The sequence below is a fragment of the Ambystoma mexicanum genome, chromosome 6q, assembly GCF_040938575.1.
Source record: "Ambystoma mexicanum isolate Mex_15411 chromosome 6q, UKY_AmexF1_1, whole genome shotgun sequence".
Lineage (NCBI taxonomy): Eukaryota > Metazoa > Chordata > Amphibia > Caudata > Ambystomatidae > Ambystoma > Ambystoma mexicanum.
The window spans coordinates 1,063,917,032-1,063,939,989 of NC_090937.1; the positions used below are offsets into that span (position 1 = coordinate 1,063,917,032).

The 22,958-nt window shown below is 42.9% G+C and overlaps 1 protein-coding gene across 4 annotated transcripts in view; it reads left to right on the forward strand.

Annotated features, from left to right (window-relative positions):
- Positions 1 to 22,958, forward strand: part of SGCZ (sarcoglycan zeta) — a 6,780,780-nt gene that overhangs the window by 6,070,976 nt on the left and 686,846 nt on the right. For all 4 annotated transcript variants that reach the window (XM_069631598.1, XM_069631597.1, XM_069631596.1 and 1 more), the window contains one exon: positions 22,430 to 22,517. In XM_069631598.1, coding sequence (XP_069487699.1) covers positions 22,430 to 22,517 — 88 coding nt within the window. The remainder of the gene's footprint in view (positions 1 to 22,429; positions 22,518 to 22,958) is intronic.

Here is a 22,958-nt window from a genome sequence, read left to right on the forward strand (position 1 = left end):
GAATGGTATATGCACAATGGTACACGTTAATGTACCATCACTAGTGGTGCCCCAGAAACATGTGAATGTGGCGAACTTCCCTAAAATGGATGAAGGAAACAGGAGGAAGAAGAGATCTGCACAACCTCAGAAGGGGCCAGAGAACCAAAACAACGGCAACAACACTGTCATGAATAGAAAGAAAAGACAAGGAGAACCTCTGACAGGAAATTACCTATGGGGAAGGTCAGAAACAGCACACACTTCAATCCCACCAGAACACAGACTATTCAGCAGAGCAGCAATGTTCTTCTCCTCAATAATACATCCGGGACTACAGGCTTACCCAAACGCAAAATGGCTCCAGATAACTCGATGGGAACTAATGATGACGATTAATTCTACAGTAAATGGATTCAACGCAATAAAAGAGGAACTGCGAGCAGTGAGGATGGTAGCACTACAGAACAGATATGTACTGGACCTCCTAACAGCAATGGAAGGAGGAGTTTGCGCAAAGATAGGACAATCATGTTGCACATTCATTCCTGCTAACGATGCTGACAATGGTACACTGACAGAAGCAGTATCACAATTGGCCCAGATGCACTCCAAAATGATGGATGAAAGTAAAGGTGTGAAAAAGGATGACAGCTGGTTTTCGCTATTATGGTCATGGATGCCATCTTGGCTGTCGGACGGACTGAAGATTATAGTTGGATGCATTATTTTGGCTGGAGCTGACTGATCATAATAAGATTTTGGAAGGCCCGGAAGGCACGCACCACAGACGAAATGATCGAAATGGTTGGTATGCACCCCTTGATGCCAGCAGATGATGGCCAACACACAGGCACAATAATAAAAGAAAGAGAGAAATTGCGCAACCAGATCATCACCAACCACCTGGACCCACCATCTGTGAAGCTCGAAAACCCAAGAAACCCAAGGAGCTACATAGGGAAATGGGTATACTGCACACCTGGAGGAACCTGTGTATATATGTATTGGTCATTTGAAGACCATGTTAACCACTATGGACATTTGGGAGGAGTAACTAAAATATGGAGAGTGAGAGGAGATAAGGAAAAGGATATGTTTGTGGTCGACAAGTCGACCAGAGGGGGGACTGAAGTGGGAGAATGGAACAAAAGGCTCCCACCAATCCCCTCACACCCCTGGCCTAGAGGATCACGGCCCAGGCACCCGCCACGAGAGGAGTTTGCCCATCTACCAGATGACCAAATACCCTGGTACAGGAACATACGGATGTGCCCACCCGCGTGCCCACCCGCCTGCCCACCAGCCTGCCCTGCCCATGCCGACACCTGCGGCATGGATGGACTCGACTGAACCATCCAACACTAAATCAACACATCGTTAGAGATGCCATGACGACCAGCCAACGGTCAGCACACCCATGCAAACATGCACACTGGACACTCCCACACCAATCCACACGAAGAACATATTCAGTGCTATGACGTAGGTGATGGACACACCCACCGACGTGCATCTTTATTATTTTTCACATAGGCTTTTCAAAATGCAGAAACGCAAGACGCACAATGAACTCATCTAAAATGCTTGCTCACGCTTCTCCTAAACCCATGCATTACAATGAGAAATATAACGAAGACCTGATACTGGGGATGAAGCAATATGATACCATAACCTAAAGCGCTGTGTATCAAACGGTTCCACCTATGCACCAGGCCCAAGTAGGCCGCAAGCAAGAGCTTCCATGAACATTGAATGAGCAAGAGTACAGTTGCTGACCCTGCAGAATGAGCCCGGCGAGAGCAGACAGTCAAGGGCACAATGTTGCAAACTCGCATGCCGCAAGCCGACGCCAAGGTCACACCTGCAAATTAAGCCAGGCACACAGTGGAAAATGCAATATTAATTGTGCAGAATTCTGCCTCAACCACGGTCTCACCTCACGTGACCAAGCCGAACCTGACAGGGTGCCAGGCCCAGGAGGAGGGAGGCGCCTGGATCCCACGTTTCAAGACACAGGCAGATACAATTAAGCGACTCAATGGACATCTGCGGCGGTGGGAGTAGTCTGCCTTCCAGCATATGAATAAATCCTCACATTGTCTGCACATACCCATAGTGAAACATTGTTGCAAATGACAGGTGCACCGCAAGCTGGGAACAGCGATGGTCCCAGACTGGGGGGCTCGCGAGTGGACCAATCAGAACATGGGGCTCTTATCACTGACGCCATGACATTAGCCAATCCTCAGGGGTCTTCATGTAACAATTTTCATGTATCAAATTGAAGGGACAACCCAAGTATACCACCTGACTAACCCTTGACCACTAATAACGCTCTATATATGTATGCTATACTAACCCTACCACTCGAGGAACCAATCCAGAGTGACAATAGGTTTTTTGCTAACTTTCCCAGGTGACGCAAGTAGCGCATCATACTAAGGTAAAAAGGGCCTGCAAGCCCCACGATAAAGGAGAGAGTGTCAGGACGGACGCCTACGATCCTTGACCCATCCCTGCCGTTTTGTTTAATAAACAGCAGAATCACCTTGCTTCTTGCGTGTGTCTCATACTCATTTTTTGGGATATACGGGAGGAGTTGGGGCCTCCCTGCCCGGAGGTCCGCGGACGGCCCAGCCGACCCCGGGAGAATTTCCCCCCGACAGTTCCATGGCTTTTCGTGTTCCCTTTCTTGCTACTTTTCAGATGAAACAAAGTGAGCACAAAGCACTGCGCTCCTTCAATAAAAGAACACCGCTGGAAGTTTCTAGGCAGTTTAAAGCAAGCGTCCAGTTCAGATCATGCACAATAGCCAGTGAGTACATCAATGGAACCATCTCTGTGAACATCTACCAACATCAATGCGCGCAAAGTTACTGAATAGCATATTGTGTCTGCTTTAGGTTAGGCAAACGACTTCCAGGAAGCCCTCATCCACTCGATCTGACAATCTGGCAATCTGAAAAAGACAACTAAAGTAGTGTTGCTGGGTGACATGAACCTAGGGCTCAACAACGCCAAGGACCCTAACGCCCAATCCCTACAAAAGGTGCTAGCTACACTAGGATGTGACCAAGCTACCACCAAGCCTACACACATCAAAGAACGCACCTTAGATTGGGTGACACAACATAACTGCCCTATTCTCCACCACAACATATATCCCATCCCCTGGTCAGATCATTTCTGCATCAACTTGCACAAACCCACCATCCTTCTTCCTGCAGGGCTCTCAAGGAGCTCCAAAAAACTAACCAAAGATACTCTCCTCCCGCACTTGCTCATCCCAGCATTGCAACCTCCATTCCCCAATGATCCCACCCTCTTAGCTAACACATTTAGCCAAGTCATAACCACAGCTGTAGATGCCATTGCACCCCTCACGGCAAAAAAAACAAAAAAAGCAAAAAAAGCAAAAAAAATCTAAGCATTCCAATGCCTGGTTCTCACAAGAACTCTCTGATCTCCGCACTAAAAGGAGAGTGCTACTGGCCACATGGAAAATGTACCCTACCGACTCCAACAAAATGGCCTTTAAGTCCATATCCAGAGATTATAAAATAGCTACCACACAGGCTAAGGCAGACTCCTACAACACCAGGATCAGCAACGCTAACTCAGGTACTAAGGAAATCTTTGACATATTCAGGGAACTGGAGTCACCCTCTGATATACCAACCACCCTTACCAAAGATGAGACCTGGTGCAACCAAATTCAAGCAGCTATAATACACAAACTAGATACCTTACACTCTAAAATCTTAGCCCACCAAAAATCCCTATCTGCTCTTCTAGATCGCACAGTGGCACCTCCAGCCTGTGACACTCCCACTCAAATACCTAAATTTGAATTCTCTAACATGACTGAACCCGAAGTCATTGCACTCATAAAATCCATTAAGCCGTCCAACTGCAAGGGAGATACTAGCCCTTCCCACATTATCAAAGACTGCGCACCAGCCCTGGCTCCCATCATTACTGGCTTCATCATCTCATCATTCCAATCGCCCCATGTACCGACGTCGCTAAAAGAAGCTTGGGTCAGACCTCTCCTAAAAAAACGTCTGTCGACCCATCTATTCCAGGGAACTACTGAACTATCACAACGGTCCCCTTTCTGTTAAAGATTCTGTACAAAGGAGCCTACCTGCAGGTTAAAACATTTATTAAAGACAATCACCTCTTTGGGCTACGCCAGTGCGGTTTCCGCCATCTATATGGCACCAAGATGGCACTACTTGACCTAAACAATCTAACTAGCTCTCCTCCTGCTTCTAGACCTCTCGGCGGCCTTCAATTTGTTGAGCATAAACCCCTATGCCACAATCTCACCGCCTCAGCCCACTTCTCAACCAAAGCATGTGACTGGATTTCCTCATTCCTTCAGGACAGAGTAATGAAGGTCTTCTCAGACTCCGTTAACGCTACACCCAGCCCTATCAAATGTGGAGTCCCACAGGGCTCCTGCATAGCCCCCACACTATACAACCTCTTCACGAGACCTCTGTTCAGGATACTTGACTCTCTGGGCATCTCATATAGCAATTATGCAGGTGATACACAGGTTCTCATCCCCCTGTCGGGTGATTACACTACGGACCTGAACACACTTAACAGTATCTACTCCACCATTCAATCCTGGATGGATGAGAATTGGCTCTGCCCAAACAGTGATAAGACCAAACTCCTGCTGGTCGGCTTGTGAAAAGAAAAACAGAATATCGAGGCTGAGTACCCCAAAAGGAAATACACCAAACGCAGGTTTCAAAGGAACATACAAAGTACTTTAATTCTCTATCAAATACAATTACAAAAACAGTGCAAAGTCAGATAGCTATCAGCCCTCAGTACAACACAACAAACTCCAGCGTGGTTCAGTTTGTTCAGTGAGAGACTGTACATTAGAATGCATTCACTTTTTTTATACATTTTGTGAGCGGTATGGCCAACCCCTCTTCGGGTTAGTATTCTACTTTGTGTGTTACCTATTCTAGGGTTTGTTGCCGTGTCTAAAATAACCGCTTCTAACTGGTTCGTTCTTTATTACATGTAACAATAAGCGTATGCATTAACTGTGTATTCGAAGTTTCATACTGCAGGTCTTCTTAAACATTTATAACATAAAGTAAAACAGATGTTCTTTGTCCAATGTATAAAGGTTCCATGTAATAATGTCGCCACAAAAATCTTGCCATGCAAAAATATCACCGAAAAATGGCTGTTTTTTGTGGCGACATTATTGCATAGAACATGCGGGGGACACCCCCGCAACCCCCAATTTGTTTTTTTTTTGTTTTTGTTTTTTTTGCCCCTGTCCCCATATATATAGTCACCCATATAATATCGCCACCACCTTTCCCTGTGATATTATTTACGGCGACCATATACATGGGGATAATATTACCTGATACCAGTGTCTATCAAAAACTGATGTTTCCTATTTCCCACTATTATTTCAACGTAGGGACCTTTCTGATTGACGGGAATAGATGTAGGTTCCGAACCCTGCTTCGGGCAATCCTAAAGAAACAGAATATTGTCAAAAGAAAGCTCTTCAGACAAATATGCAGCGGTAGGATGATCGAATATGTTCCTAGCACACTCGGAGTCTGATTGTCCTGTGAAAAAGGTTGCTGAGGGTCCTGTGTGAACTGACCTCTACCAGGGTCCCCTATGCCCGGACGACCTCCAGATCGCCTACTCATGATATTATTCGACCTCTGTTGAAGGACGGGGCATTGTGCTCACCAATGACCCTCTCGTCGACAATAAGCACATTGATTAATGTTCACAGGACCCAAGAGCACATTCCCCTGAGGGACATACTGCCCTCTAACCTGAGCGTTACCCCCTCTGGGGCTGCTAACAATTTGCTGCAATAACACCTTTGTCTTTAAATCACCTTTCCGTTTTTCAATCTATCTTTTTCATTATTGACACAATGTTCATAATACTGAGCCATATGCAATACTACTGATTGTGATTTTGCCTGCCAAGCGCTCTCAGAGGACATAATCTGTGACTTGATGTCAGGCAGCAATCCACGTACAAATTTATCCACAAATAACCTTTTCCCAGACAATGTGCCTAAGTCTTGTCCCCTGAAATCTTGAAAATCGCTGTTCGAACAGGTTAAAGAACTCGTTAGCACTCTCAGACTTTCCTTGGACACAGGCCGTGAGCTTGTCCTATATAATTCTTTTTTCGGGAATTATGGTTTTTAATTTTGCAATGATTCTTTCAGGCAAGGTTAATATCACCTGCTGTGGTCTTTCACCAGCTGGCCTTTCCCCATCGGATCTAGTTAAATTCGCCCATGTATCTCCCAGGCTGGGTACATCGTCAATAGTTCTAACTTGTTTCCATAAATCTGCGGGCAGGAGTACTGGAAACAACAAATCAATGTCACCCAAGGTGAACAATGAGGATTGCAAAACGGATTCCATCTCTTTATAGAACCCTGTCGGATTTTTCCTACTATCAGGAATAGACTGTCTAATGGTGTTCACTTCCTGTCGTGAAAAGGGGACGTGAACAAACTGTGATACATAATGTGCAGAAATGTCCACAGCGGCTATTCCTCGTGCAGCATCGGCCGCAACCTCAACCTTCGGGACAAATGTCGGAGGTACCTCTCTCATAGGCAACTGAGATGTAGGCAACTCCGAACGCTTACTAAGCAACAGAGCCAAATCGAGCGCTAAAGCAGTCGAAGAAGTGTCAGACGAAAAAGCTCTCTTATAAATACTCAATAAGTCTGTGGGACAACTAATCTTCCTCTTTACACATTCATCTTGCAGGTACTCTATCATTACCTGTATCACTTTTTCTCTGCATTTCCAACGTATATTGACTATATGTGTCATATACCACAACTGGAGTTATCGATATGTCTGAAATCCATCTAATCGCATCTTTCTTACAAATTCGCATTTCCTCCGATATCGGTTTACAACACGGAAGGTACCGTTTCTGTACATACATACTTTCCTCTTCATCATCCTCATTCCGTATCCTTACTAACTCCTTTCTATATTCAAATAACCTTTCGACATGCTCATTTACCTTCTCCACAGTATCTCTGGATAGTGCTAAAGTATTTATATCCCTTAACCCTTGCGGAACATCCGTATTATTTAATCTTCCCCACATTATACATAAATGAATCCCCAAACCTTCAATAAAAACATTTTACTCAGGGAAATTATCCGTATTAGAAAAACAAAAAAACACTAGCCTGATCATCCTTCTCCATACAATGTTTAGCCCATGCAATTAACTCATGTTTCTTCTCTGGTGGTACAGTACTGTGAGTGACGACCTTCGTCATAATCGATTACAAGTGGCCCAAGACCACTTGGAAGAGAGGGAATAGGCAAATTCGATGGAGGAGCTATAACAGGTGCGACAGGAAGAGGCAGGAAGAATAGAAATAACAGCAGGAAAAGGTACCGCAGCAGGAAGAGGAGCATACGGAGGTGGCGCACAGGCACCAGGCCTTCGTTCATTTAATATTTTCTCAAAAAACTCGTCAGAATCATGGAGTTCTTTGGAAGGATAGATTTTCTGAATACCAAGTGAAAAAGCCCTTTCCATATTTTTAGCTGACTCAGCCTGTTTATCCTGCTCATATAATAATGCTTTTTCGGCAACCGTCTTATGACGGCGTGCATGTTTTTCTCTACTCTTAAGCTGGTGTAACGCCTCTTTTTTCCAATTCTGTAAAACATCAAATGCTGCAGGTCTAGCCTTTTTCTTTAGCAATACTGACTCCAAATATTAAATGCGAGGGATATCAAAACTACCATTGATTGGCCACTGAAGTTCGGAGGTATGTCTGGTTTGTCTGTGCCAAATATCATTAAATACAATACTTCCAATGCCATGCTTACAGTACATAGTACATGCCGGCGACCCCTCCTGTGGTGCCGACGGCTAAATTCCAAAGATTGTCTATCACTGTGGAATAATGCCCTAAAGCAGGTAGACAATTTCCCAGGCATATCTCAAATTCTTGGTGTTACCTGGTCAATAATTGTGTCTGCAGATACAATGCGCCAAAATTCAAATTGCCACAGTTAAATTAAGAATCGAGTCACGATTCACCTGGCCAAACCGAAGGAGGACCGATCGGTACTTCTAAGAATCTTACCTAACTAATCTTACCTTGCGTATGGTGATTCCGGCAAATCTTCCCGCCTCGATAAGTGGACCCTCGTCAAGATGCCGTCTCAGACCACAGGCTATTCGTCCAGGGATTGGATTGTGCAGCACTGCTGAGGTGTCGCGTCTCATCCAGGGGCCCCTTACTTTTGTACACCGTCTGATCCCAGTCTGATAGCAAGTGTCAACCTTCAACAATCCGGCATCAATCTTGAGGGTCCCTATTCGGGCGCCAACTGTGAAAAGAGAAACAGAATATCGAGGCTGAGTACCCCAAAAGGAAATACACCAAATGCAGGTTTCAAAGGAACATGCAAAGTACTTTAATTCTCTATCAAATACAATTACAAAAACAGTGCAAAGTCAGATAGCTATCGGCCCTCAGAACAACACAACAAACTCCAGCGTGGTTCAGTGTGTTCAGTGAGAGACTGTACATTAGAATGCATTCGCTTTTTATACATTTTATGAGCGGTATGGCCAACCCCTCTTCGGGTTAATATTCTACTTTATGTGTTACCTATTCTAGGGTTCGTTGCTGTGTCTAAAATAACCACTTCTAACTGACTTCGTTCTTTATTACATGTAACAATAAGCATATGCATTAACTGTGTATTCTAAGTTTCGTATTGCAGGTCTTCTTAAACATTTATAAAATATAGTAAAACAGATGTTCTTTGTCCAATGTGTAAATACATTATCATAATACATTCTCGTGGATTGGTTTCATTTCGCGAGTAATCCTTTTACACATAGGTCTACGTAGGACGAGGTCTTAGTTCATGACCTCAACAAGTAGCCTGCAGGCAGATTACACATTAGCAATGTACAGAGGTCAAGACGGCCATGTTGTATTTTGCATTGACATCGTCCACCATTTTAGCTCCCAGGGTGACTTTTCCACATAAATCCTAAAATGGCGGTTTGACCTAAAATGGCGGCCTACATAGATTAAAGGTCAGGACCTTGTAACACAGATCTCGCAAAAGACTTTCGAGCAGATTGGAGTAGGCTAATATCAATATAATTGTTACAATAGGAGGCACAATATACTTTTTATTCCGACAGGCTCCCCCTCCACACTGGGCAAACTTGATAAAAAGTACCAATCATTCACCGTGGATAATATTCCCATCACCGTCTCTCAAACTATTAAAATATTGGGTGTGTACCTCGAACCCAGCCTCACCATGGACAGACAGGTCAATGCCGTCGCCTCCTCCACAGCATACCACTCCAAACTCATCTATGCCATCAGGCCCTTCCTATCACAGCAAAATTGCATCTCAATAGCCAGAGCCATCATTGAATCCAGACTGGACAATTGCAATGCCCTGTTTAATGGAACCTCTCAAAAAAACTTTGCCAAACTCCAGATTGCCCAAAATAATGCCTTAAGGGCTGCTACAGACACCTCGCGCAAGGAACACATCTCGAGGGTCAGGAGGCAGGTACAATGTCTCCCCATCAAGGAAAGGGTGGTTTTCAAAACATTGGCCCTAACACATAAATGTGTTCATGATCAGGCCCCTCCCTATCTGGCACAAAGGATCACCAAACAAACAGCCGCCAGACCATCGAGGTTGGCCTATGCCAACTGCATCACGGTTCTGCACACGCGCAGAATACGTGCAGGAGGCACCAGCTCCCCCACTATGGCTGCAACCCTATGGAACAACCTCCCAGCTCAGATTAGATCAATCGACTCACACACAGCCTTCCGCAAGGCCTTAAAAACCCAGCTCTTTGTCTAATGAGCACATCCCCATTAGATCTGCACCACTGTGTCACCATGTATATAAAATGTATCTGTTTTGCAGTCTGCCACCTAGACAAGAGTATGAGTAAACAACTGTAACATTCAATGTGTAACATCTGTAACCAAACTAATGTAATTAAGTGAATGTATCTAAGCAGACTTTCTTGGGCCGCTTATTGTAACCCGCAAGCAAGCCTCCTTAAATTTCCTTTAAAGCGCATTGTTGCCTGTGGGCTGTAGTGCGCATAGTGGTTGTTGACTCCATCTTTATAGGTTGTCAGCTGAGTTCCACTCTATACTCGGCGTCACTCGTCCGGGTGCATGGGAGCTACCCTGTCAAGTCTCGGAGTTGTCCATGTCCACTCTAGTTTAGTCATCCCTATTGCTTTCTGCTTTGGTTTTCAGTTTGAGTCTGTGGTGCTGAAGAGCCAAATTTTTGGTAATTTCCTAAATTTAAGGTGATCTTTGGTGTTTTTTATTTCTTTTGGGATGATGTTCCAGGTTTTTGTGGCTAAGTGGTAGAATGAGGTGCCTCCAAGTTTTTTCTTGAGGTATGGTTTAGGTTCCAGGTGGATGGCGTTACTTGACCGGAGGTGTCTTGTTGGCTTGTAGATTGTTATCTTCTTTTTTTGGAATTCTGCTCCTTGTCCGGTGATTGCCCTGTGCATTATGCACATTGTTTTGAAGGTGATGCAATGTTTTACTGGGAGCCAGTGTAGTGTTTTTAGTCTGGCTGCTGCATTTTGGATCCATTGTAGTTTCTTCATGAGGTATTCTGGTATTCCGAGGTAGAGGCATTTTGCATAGTCGATTCTTGACATGATGAGGGCAACGATAGTGAGTGTTTTGTGCGTAAAGGAGAGGAAAGGTAGGATTCTTTTTGCTGTGTGGAGGAGGAAAAAACATGTCTTGACTGTTGCATTATAGAAGAAAGCTCCATAAACCAAACGGGTCAACCAAAATATCACCCCTTGGGGGAAATGTAAGGATTCTCAGCATACTTTTTAAACACTTTATTTTTAAATCAAAATATTCCTATAACACATTAGAGACCAGAACCAAGTGGATAGTCAAATATGAGCAAGTCAGCTGCGTCTTTAACTCTGTTTGAAACTTCTGCAGCTGCATGTGGGCAGGGCACATACACTCCTGCATTCTCTGGGTGCACTAATTGAAAGGGGGCAATCTATGTTCACTGCTTAAATGCACTGTGCCAAGGGAATGCACCAAGGGATGTGCTGGAGGGGAGACCGGTGTGCTTGATTCAAATAGGGATGTACATGGAAGAACGCTGTGCCCACTCTCGTTCCCCTGCAACCAGGCTCCACTTTGGAAAGTGGGCACATGGAAATGTTAATTGATGCCAGGGGTGTGAACAGGGATCAGCTTGGAAGAACACCAGGCTTTGCCCTCAATCGCCTGCACCTGGGCTCCCCTTTGGAAAGAGGGCACAGGCAGCATTGGTCAATTGTCTTACTCTTGCCAGGTCGAGATCGGGCATCAGCTGTCTCGTCGGATCTCAAGACCCGGCCTACCTCAGCCCCGGCCTGACCTGGCCTGGTGCTGCACCAGAAAGTCAAGGGTTGTGGTATGGGGTCGGGGGCAGAGCCACGCACAGCAGATTGGCACCATGAACGACATGCACTTCTGGCTCTAGCCGCCTATGATATGATATATGATAGTTTATTTATATAGCAACTATATACAATGTGTTTCAAAGTGCTTCAAGGCAAGGGAGGGAACAAGGGAAAATACAATGACATTCTTACAGGCCATGAACAGTAAGGATGTGAAATTAACTATCATACTCGGCCTGACAAGATTTCAGATAGTGCAAGAGCTAAGACATAGATAAGGAAGGGAGGGGGAGAGTGGGAAAGAAATGGAAACAGACAGGTGACTACCATACTAGGCCTGATGGCATTTCTGGTAGAGCTAGAGAAAAACAAGAGGTGAGGGAGAGGGATGCAGAAAGGTAGGGGAGGAACAAAACAAGCAACTATCATGCTAGGGCTGATGACATGTCAGATAGTGCTGGAAGGGGGGTGGGGAGGAAAAAAACAGTAAGGGGAGGGGGAAGGAGACAGATGAGGTTGCTATCATACTAGGTTCAGGGACAATTCTGATAGAGTAAGTGCATAGAAGAAAATAAGGGGAGGAAATAGGAAAAGGGAGCAGGGAAAGGGGGAGACAACAGAGAGTTATCAGTCAAAAGAGTGGAGAAGCAAGAGGGGAGAGTGGATACAATTGCAGAAGTCAGTAGTAACACATGATGTTGCAAGCCAGGATACAAGATGAAGATGGGAACAGCATGATTCAGGGCCACCATGAGTACAAGATGCAAAGGAAGTCCAGCATTAGAGTTGAGATAGGGTGACGCACCGTGAATGAATGACGTCCATAAAAGTCAAATCCAGCATTGGCCACAAAACGGTGGTGGTGAAACCAGAATTTATCAGGACAGACTCCTAGGCTTGAGGGTGGTGAGGGGGGAGCAGGGTAGAAGAATCAACCAAAACAGGCAGCACCTGTGTGCAAGAATGGTGGGTGCACAAGGGAACATCACGCAGCAGGAGCACACAGCAGGAGCCCAGGCCAAAGGGCTTGTTAAGGATGGGAGGGACTGCAGTCAGTCCCATACCAGGCCGTTTTAGAGAGCTGCCAGTCTCCATCTGCAGCAACCGCCATTCATCTCACCAGGCTCCACTGAAACCAGGAGCAGCAGGTACGCATGATGCCCGGCAACCTCGCCACCCCTCCGCACTTTTGCCTCCGCAACATAAAGTGTCTTTGACCCTCGCCAAGATGGGGGGCTCAGTGATCTAATCTGCTCTGCAGCACACAGAGCAGAGTAGATCACTGAGACACAGCTTCACTGTCACTGACAAACAAAGTCGCTTCAGGCTCGGTGATCTAATCTGCTATATGCAAGCGCACGCAGAGATTACATTACTGAGACCCCAGCTTCATTGAGGGACCAGATTAGCACACGTGAAGCTGAGGGCTCTTTGATGTATGCATTTTGCTGAATTAGATTCTTGCATTTATACTCTCAGTCAAGATGGGGGCGGGGTGTCACAATTGAAAATGTTTTGCCTAACATATGCCTCTTTATATTTATAAAAGATGGCCTGAAAAGTACACAAAACATAGTATATAGTATATACCATAGTATATCATTGTGTGCATGCTTTACTATGGTGTGTGTACTTTTCCCCCTCCCTTCTACACTTGCATGTTATTAACGCTCATATGGCATAATAGGTTTGCCCCCCCTACTGTATTTAATATTGTTTGTGTATTTTAATGTTTCTCATCCCCATGTCCCCTTATTGTTGCCCTGTGGGCGTTTTGAAACATAATTTACTTGTTTGTATAAGCAACAGAGAAGTGAACAATAAATACATAAATAAGGTCTGCCATTTGGAATGAAGCAGAATGAAAGAAATTGCACAATTTTTAAACTATTATTCTGACCCTTTCCTTTGAGCGGAGTTCCACTGCAAGCTCTGCCTTCTCAGAACTCTGCCCCATCCCAGCCCTTTTACGACCCCCCTTTATTTCTTTTCCATTTCCATCACTGGGTACAGGAAAATGTTCATTGATGTGGCTACTTGTATCTTTCTGCCTAAACATACATGCTTTTTGTTAAGACAGTTGTTTTAAAGTCCAACTAAGGTCTTCATAAATCCATACACCTGAGGCAGTACATAAACTCCACTCTTTGTATAAGGCTGTACCACCTGAGAATGTTGGTAGCATGGACAGAGCAGCCAGACTTACCTTAGGAGGGAGAGAGGATTGTTGCTTGGTACAAAGACATTGTAGTATACATATGGTCCAAAGAAACAATGAAGCACAAGGTATTGTACAAATAAAGGGTTTATTGAAATACAAGTAGGCCAAGGTAAATCTTTGGTAAAGAAGTACTATCACATTATATATAAACACAATAAAAGAAAAAACTCAATACTTAACGGATGCAACCAAAGTATATCCTTATTAAGAATATCAATCAGCAGTTCAAGGTGAGTCAAACATATAACACAGTCAGATTGCAAGCAGCTATTCTTGGGGAGTAATACCAGCTTAGATATACTTTTTATTATACAGTCAGTAATTCAAGGATAGTAGAACCTGTCAGTGACAATCAGTTAAGAAATCACGTAATAAACCAACCCTATTACAAGTATACTCGTTGAAACATTAAACATTACTTTTTAGAACTCAGTTCAGATTTAGTAAAACAACTCATATACATTCTGGAGAGGCCTTAAGCTACGCAATGACAAGTGTGAACACACTGCAACTATTTTAGAATGCACCAAGCAAACCAGGGAAAGCAAAACCCTATTACACTGTAGGAAGGAGTTATATAACACAGTCAGTTATATAACACAGTCAGATTGCAAGCAGCTATTCTTGGGGAGTAATACCAGCTTAGATATACTTTTTATTATACAGTCAGTAATTCAAGGATAGTAGAACCTGTCAGTGACAATCAGTTAAGAAATCACGTAATAAACCAACCCTATTACAAGTATACTCGTTGAAACATTAAACATTACTTTTTAGAACTCAGTTCAGATTTAGTAAAACAACTCATATACATTCTGGAGAGGCCTTAAGCTACGCAATGACAAGTGTGAACACACTGCAACTATTTTAGAATGCACCAAGCAAACCAGGGAAAGCAAAACCCTATTACACTTTAGGAAGAACACAATGTTATTCAAGGTTAGTACTTGACCCTATGACTATTTTGGAAATGCTCTAGGCAGTTTTCGGGGGGAGGCACAACCCAGTGTTACAAGTCGAGAATAGCAGTAGCTATTCAAGGTAAGTAACCATATACTTTTTAAGAGAGACTTTAAGCAACTCATAAGATAAGTATTAACTTCTAGACTGTTTTAAGTCTATATAAAGCACTTCAGGGGGAGCAAAACCGAATTACACTTTAAGAAGAACACAATGTTATTCAAGGTAAGTAAACACTATTGATAAGCTTTTACACTCATTTAGTTAAGCAATGATAAAACAGTACCAGCACGTATTACTTTTCACGGGGAAACACCATTCAATGTAAGTAAAGCAACTTATATACTTTTTTGAGGGCACAATGCGACTCAAAGTTAAGAATAAATTAATGACACATTGTAACTTCTTTCACAGAGATACATTTACCACACTCATTCTTTTAGCATGTAAGTACTTTTACATTTGTTATAATTTTCAAGGCAGAATCCTTTTCTTATCCAGTCCTTCCCTAGTCTGTTGCACAAGTTCTCTCAGAGGCAGAAGAGGGACCCTAGTGGTCTAGGTGCCAGCTGTAGCCATGTTGAGATAGGTTTCAGTTTCAGGAAAGGCAAAGTTCCATAGGAGATCTTTTATAAAAAGTAAGTATTCACTTTCAGGGTTTAGTTGCAGTGTTCAGGGACTTCTGGGAAGACTCCCTATATGTGTTCCAGCAATAGGCCTGGGCAAGTGGTATGGACTAACTCCCAACCACACAAATCACACACCTAGCCTCACAGGTTGCACACCAAACTTAAGGTAAGTAATACTCATGCCCACAGAGTACCTTACTGGAAAAGAAGAGCTACACACTGGTGAGGGCACTTCGGGTATTCAAATTCTGTCTCTGGAGAGGCAGGAGGAGGTCACCAAAGTTCCAGATGGATTCGGACTTCAGAAGACCATGAACCTTACAATGGCTTGAGAGCCCAGAGTATTGGGGATTGCAGCCCAGCAAGGTCACAGCACGTCTTTGGATGGCTCAAAGTGCAGATCCTCTTGATATGATGTAAGTCATTTATAATGCACCTGTACGAACATGCTTCTAGGTGCAAAACCTGAGTCTAGTGGATCTCAGTCTGTAGGAAGGAGTTATATTCACATTACAGCAGTCTCTGCTTACACAGCAGGCGCTTTGGTTGCTGGAAATCACTACAGCCATCTTTTCTTCATCCTCCTGTTCGGTTTCAGTTCCAGTGGCCAACTTGTCAGCAGCTTCCTGGTTCTGCGTATTTATCAGGAACTACAGCACAATTTCTGCAATGTCTCCCCCCAGTGATACAGGGCTCCTTTCAGGCAAGGAGAAAGACAAAGGGCTGATGAGGTTTGGACTCCTCCCCCCTTCCTTTCTTCTCGACACTATGCAGCCTTGGCAGGCATACAAAGGATTTCCTTTGAAGACAAAACTCCCACCCGTCTTCCCCAGTGGTTCTAGTGGGGAACAACCTCAGGAATTACAAACATACAATAAATTGCCCACTATTTTAGCAAAAATGTGTCCCTTCTGTGCATTAGTGAGGCAGATTTAAGAGCCTGCAAGTAATAAGACAAGAAAGTCACTAAGGTAAAACCACTGCCACCAGCCATTCAAGTAATTTTGCAATTGTAACAAAAAAGCTACATGTAAGTAAGCAAGGGGATACATTTTATCCCCTCAGCACTCCACGTAATGTGGGGTGTTCAGGCTCACTATATACAAAGTAAAGGGTGAATGGAAATCCTTCTTTAACCCTTGAGAACAGTACTTCACACAAGTACATTAAAGAGAAATTAACAGGAAAGCCTAAAAGGGGCAACCCAGCCTAAGCCCATAAATTATAGGAAACTGTAACTACACCGATACACTATGGAGAGACAATAAAAGGTCACCCATAAAAAAGTGAACAACCAGGTGAGTGGGGGAAAAGATTCCTACTCACCCAGGGACAAGGTAAAATAATTACAAAGTTCAAGCAAAAAGTTCTGGGGTTGACACAGGTCTGGAAGATTTATCACAAATATGGAAATCTTACCTAACACTTGTAAATGTGCATTTTCTTTTCTGTTCCTTAAATGAACATTTTATTTTATATTATTCCATGTTTACCTTCCAAAATGAGGCGGACATGAGGGAAAAAACCCTATGCAGTTATAATCCATTTAATGAATCACATTGAAAATATGGCCACTGACAAAATGGCAGTAGAGACCAGACCTCATATCCCCGACTCAAGCGATGAGAGTATCAGAGTGCCCGCTCAGTACTGTACATGTGCACATTTTGAAGCATGTCCATTATGACTAATGACAGACAAAAATGTAACTGCAAGTGTATTGCCAAAAGTGCAATGATGTATTGAAGAATACTGCTTAATTAATTGTAGAATAAGTATGTACTTTTGGTTGTAAAGAGTTGCAATTTACCACTGTGACCTTTCCACTACCTGTATTCCTGTGGCATTTAAAATAACGATAATAACAATTACCGAAAATATTAATTTTGGGGGAAACACTCGTCAAAGTAAGGGGGATGCTATTGAGAATATGGGCTTTATTCACTAAGCTCTTTTCAATTGGAACATTCCATTATACAAGTCTTTGTGAATCAGGTCCAAAGAGTTTTGTAACAGAGATGGAGAATATGTAGGCTTTTATGGATAGGTATCATATAGTCTACTTTTCCAGTCACCTCTGGTTTAATTCAATGGTGAAATCTCCCAGGATTAGGTATAGCACACATTTTACCAAAACAATGAGAAATAATAACTTTGCTATTCTTCTAATGAAAATAATACAAGGGTTAAAAACAAATCCTAGCCAGTCAAGCTGTTAAATGTAAATAGAGCTATTGTTTAATTTATTCTCTTTTCGATGGGTTTTTGGAACGCTGCACCGATCACGTGCTCAACTTATTCGCACTTGCCTATTTCCAGTCAAAATGGCATACTTTTAAGGAGGGGGAAACCATCGAACACTGAGCACCCTTGCAACCCTCCTCCAGCCCCCATCTGCCCCCCCACCTCCACAACAGACTGCTGCTAGACAAATGTGGTTTATGTTTTATTTTGATCTATATTATGACGTTCCCATCAAATCTTACTTTTAGAGCATATTTTACATTCTTCATATTCAACTTTGTTATTTTCAATAAGCGCTGTTTTTACCAATTTATCCTCAGTATTCTAGATTCCTGCTACCGCTCATTTAACAGATCATTTGAACATAAGTACCTAGTTTACTGAGAGTATTGCACCCATATATAAGATATATGAGACCAGTAAGGCTTGTGTATTTTAGCCAGGCTTGTCTTGGTGAAAGAAGCTTAATTAGGTGGTGGAGGCTCAAAGAGTACCGAGTGGATTGTGATGTTTGTGTTCATGTGGTCTCTAAGACTTAGGGCCTGATTCACAAATCCGTTTCACAATGGTGATTGGAAAACGCTCTGTGAAACAGCACCTTAATGTTGAAGCATGGAGTCTCAGCACACTTGGTGAGATAGGGAGGGTTTTCGCATTTTCTTTACATTTAGGGAGGGACATGTTTCGTGGGGAGAGAGAGAATGTATCAGGCATGTTGTCGTCATTTATGCATCTTAAATATTTTGTAGCGCCTCCTACTGTCTACTGACAGCTTCAGATAACGTTGGAAGTGCAGCAGTGTGAGTGCACGTCATGAAGCATGAGAGTCCGTCATTACGGAGTCTGGAAGTTCTCAGAGAGGGAGTCAATTGTCTGAAGTGTTAGCAAAACGACAGGGCGAGCCTTACTGGGATGAGTATTCTAGGGGGTTCCACGCTTGCTAAGAAGTAGTGTGATAATGGAGTAAAGCACCGAAGAAGACTCTGTTAGAGGTGTATAGATGCGTTGTTTGGAGGCTCTGCCAGCAAAAAAGAGCAAATGCTGTTCTTATGAACACGTATTTGTGCACACAGCTCACATGCAGTCTGGATCAGGGCCACCGATGGATCTTCTTCACTGCAAACTCCCTGAGGTAGAGCTGTTTTTTTTATTTTTTTTTTAACAGAGTACTATAATTGGTAGGTGATGGCCTGCATGACCCGGAGATTCCACAGTCCTTATTGGGGTTTTCAATGTTTTCATGGACAGGACCGAGTCCTGACTCATTTTTTAGGTTAGAGGAAGTGTCTGTGACATATGTTTTGGGGGGTAAGTCAGGTTCTTTTGAGATTTGGAACACGTTAACATTTTTTCCTTACCTCTGTGTTTCAGTGGGACTCAAAGTGGACCATTTCAACAGAGTGCTACTGATGCCAATGTGTGGACATAGAATGCATAGCTAGTCCTAGTCAACTCTGTCAAATGCCAATGCCTTTTCTAACAGGAGAGCATGAATATGCATATATCTATTCCATCTGTGATACAGAGAGTGAAATTGAGCTATTTGAATACATTAATTTGGGCTGGAATCTTAAGTAAACGGATTGGTTATGTTGTTTTTGTCGATGTGTGTTATTGGCACATTAAGCTCGTTATTGACCTCCTCTCAGCCAATCAGAATGTTCAGAGTGCAGTAAATAACTCCTGGTGTTGACTGCATTCTGAGCATTTTGACTTCAAAAGCAGACAGGGAAACAACAATTTACAGGCAATGTTTCTTTTGTCAAGACTGTTCCACTCTGAGGGGGCTTTCTAGAAACTGTTTACTTTTAGGTAACTCCTGATGTATTCTTACGTCTAACCCGCTTCAGTTTAAACCAGTTCACAATTAAAATGCCCTACGTATGAAGACAACCTTGATATTTAAATATTAAAACATGAAACCAAATTTAATTTAATATCCCAGTTTTCCTATTTACTTTACTCACTAATAATGCAGCCTATTTTACATCACCACGAGAACATGTATTGCTCTTACCACTATGTGCTAGCAGCCTTACAGACCTTGCGTTGGGTCATTATCATTAAAATAGTGACCCAGCCCCAACTTATGGCCCTCAGCGATTTGGTTGCAGGTCATAATTTACTGTGATAATGACCCCTCCCTCAGTCTATAAGGCTATAATAACACTCTCCTCAGGAATTGCTACTGAAAAATATATAGGTTAGGGAATAGTAACTAGAAATGTTATCAGGGTTAAGACTTCATTTAATCTGCATGAGTTAGATTTACAATGTGTAGTTCTGAGAAATAGTAATGCTCATGAATGCTAATTTAGTGACTGAAACACTATGATGGCAAGAAAAGGAAACATTGTTAAGAAATGACTTCTGCACTACAGGAATATAAGGATAAGTAGTGGGTAAACCACCGACTTAGGCCCCCACACTTCTACAAACCAACAGTGATCCCATGAATAAAGGTAAAACTGGCACAGCTACACAATACATCTACTTTACATTATGATGTACCACAAGCCGAGGGAAGGATCGACTCTCAAAAGGTGTGTGAATGTGATCCAGAAGTAACTCAAAGCACAAAGTACAAACAGTCCAACATAAAAGGAATGTCCAATCACAAGTCTTTAAAAACTTAAATATTTTAATCAAACACACCAATGTTCAAAAAGCAATACAAAAACTATGGAAACTACCCATGTAACAGTGAACACATAATATGGAATAGACAAAATATGCAGCACTCTAGGCAATGACACACTGGTGAAAAGGTAACAAGCAAATACAATGACTTTTAAAGTATATGTCTTTCTTTGGGAAAGGGTGCAAAAGTGACCTTACCCATCCCTAGGGCACAAATCTGAAACAGGGGGGCACTTATGGGTCAATAGTACCTGTCCACTCTCTGCTGGTTGTAAAAATCATCAAACCAGACGTTGGGATGTGCTGCAGTGTGAATTGGGAGCTCTGTGTGGTTTGAGGGCTGCGTTCGGATCATGGAGTTCAGATGGTTCACTAGGGTCAGATCGGGAGTCGAAGCAGATTTAGACAATGGTAACAACTGACCTCTGGTTCAGTTCATCATGTGATGCAATGCTCCAGCAGTTTGAGTCATGGTTCATTGGTTCAATCTGGTGACCATTGGCTATGATGCAAGGTTCAAAGGTGCAATGGCTTCAGTATGGTTAGCAGCGGCAAGTAGCTTGTTTGAGCAAAACATGTGATGTCCTTTGCTTTGCAAAACGCAGCGCCCAGCTGGTTCGACCAGTGAGATGTAGAGGTACCTCGGGTTCGATGTCATGCTAAAAGCAGCCCCAGTTAGTCCCCTCTAGTTTGAGTGCAGTGAGTTTAATTCAAATGGTTTTCAACCAGTTTTACGCAGCAGCACATATAGCTTTGACTGATTTGGTTATCCAGATGGTGTGCAACCCGTTCTAGGACAGGATGAGGCTGTTCAGGTTTTGATTTCCTAGCCTACAGAGGTTTGGTGCAGAGTGCCCAGTCCTGGCTCTCAATCGAGTCACCCATAATATGTCCTGGGAGTGGGCAGGGAGCAGAGCTTGCCTCTGATTGGGTCTGCACCTTCGTTACCTCAATAGCTAAGGGCTTTGGGAAGACCAACTCCCAAAAAAGAGGTCCAAATGAATGCAGCCTGTAGTCCAAAAGTGAATGAAAGAAGGAGTGGTGATTGGACAAAAACAAGCATTCTTTAAGGAGTCCAATCCATGTGACAATTGCTCTTTGCCTTCTAGCATCATAGCCAAAGTGCTTTGTGATAAATGAAGTGAAGGAGACAGGAAGGAAAGCAAGATATAAAGAACAGCAAGAGGGTGGAAACATTGGCCAAATATGCTAAGCTCTGTCCTCACTAACTCCACCCCTTCCCGTGTCCATAGCATCAAAGGCATTTTTTGTATGCAGCACTCTGGTGTGACACTAGTCCTTATGTATATGATGTGCCCTTTGATGCTGGTTTCCCATGTCATTCACTGCTGAGGGGCTGTCTCACTGAAGAGAGATGATGCCTGGCTTCACGTAGGATCAAAGGAGAGGCACATCACTTCAGTCTCTTGCCTTGCTAGGGGCAAGGCCTGGCTGTTTTATCAGTATGCACATAGCCCTTTTTCAGCTGACCTGAGCTCACAGTGCTGAGACAAATATGACATAATGCTGATGTGGCTTTAAAACTTATTTGAGATACTAGCCACCAGACCTTAAACTAAGATATGGCTTATATATAAAGACCACAACATCCACTAGGATAGCAACTCTCATAGTTGTGTGGTTGGGTAACAGAGGTGCATATATTAAATGCAGCCCCAATGTTTCATGACATGACTGTCACTGCAGCTGTGAACTGGGCACCTGCAATCTCTGAACCTGCTCTGTGCCATTGGAGAGCTGACGCTTCCGGGTACTCATTCAGAATGGAACAGTTTGCTGAAAGAGGGGCTGGTTAGCAGGCCACTCATTCTGAGACAGATGTATCTGCTTCAGTTAATTATTACAAAATAAACAAAATAAAAAATAAAAAACAGTCTGATGGCAATTCTCCACAAGCATCCATAAAAACAATTGTGCTGAGCGTTTTTTTTTTGTTTGTTTGTTTCTAAGCAGAGCCTTAACTCAGATAGTGTTGTATAACATTCTGATGAGGACATTTGTGAATGAAATGAATGCCTGCTTTGTAAATGCTACACATCATTGTATTTAGTTTTCCTTTTTTTCTCTCTCTCTTTCTTTCTTTCTTCTTTCCTTCCTTTTTTTTCTTTCTTTCTCTAGATAGTCTTACCATCTGATAGGAATGTCCCAGATGGTACACAGTACAATTCATGTAGTTTAATTCTCCTTTTAATTCTTTCTTTTTTTTGTTGTTTATATATTCTATGTTTCACAGGACAGCCCATTGGTCTTACAGTCTGATAGGAACGTCACAGTGAATGCAAGAAATCACATGGGCCAATTAACAGGACAGTTGACGATAGGTGAGTGACACATTATCCTTTGATTGTTGTTGCTGTGTAGATTTAAAAAAACCCTTGCTTCATCCAAAACGGGTTCCAAGTAAACACACTACTGCTGAACATAACCGAACAATGCAATTAAACTGTCATCTTATTTGATGATAGATAAGAAATATAAGCATTTCCTACCACGAAAATTACATAAAATTAAATTCTGTACTTGTTCAAAGTTTCCAAAGAATATCAATTATGACATGCAATGTAGCTGGGTTTGACAGTTATAAAGCAAGAACCTAGCTGGGAAACAATGGAGCAGCGCACATCGGAGACGCAGCTGGGCTTACAGGTAGGGAGCGGGGGTAGCAGAGCTAGCTGAAATTGGTCAGGGGTATGTATTTGTGAATGAGTTATGTGTGACATACAAAACCCTTTTTTCATAATATGCTTTGAATTCATCAACAC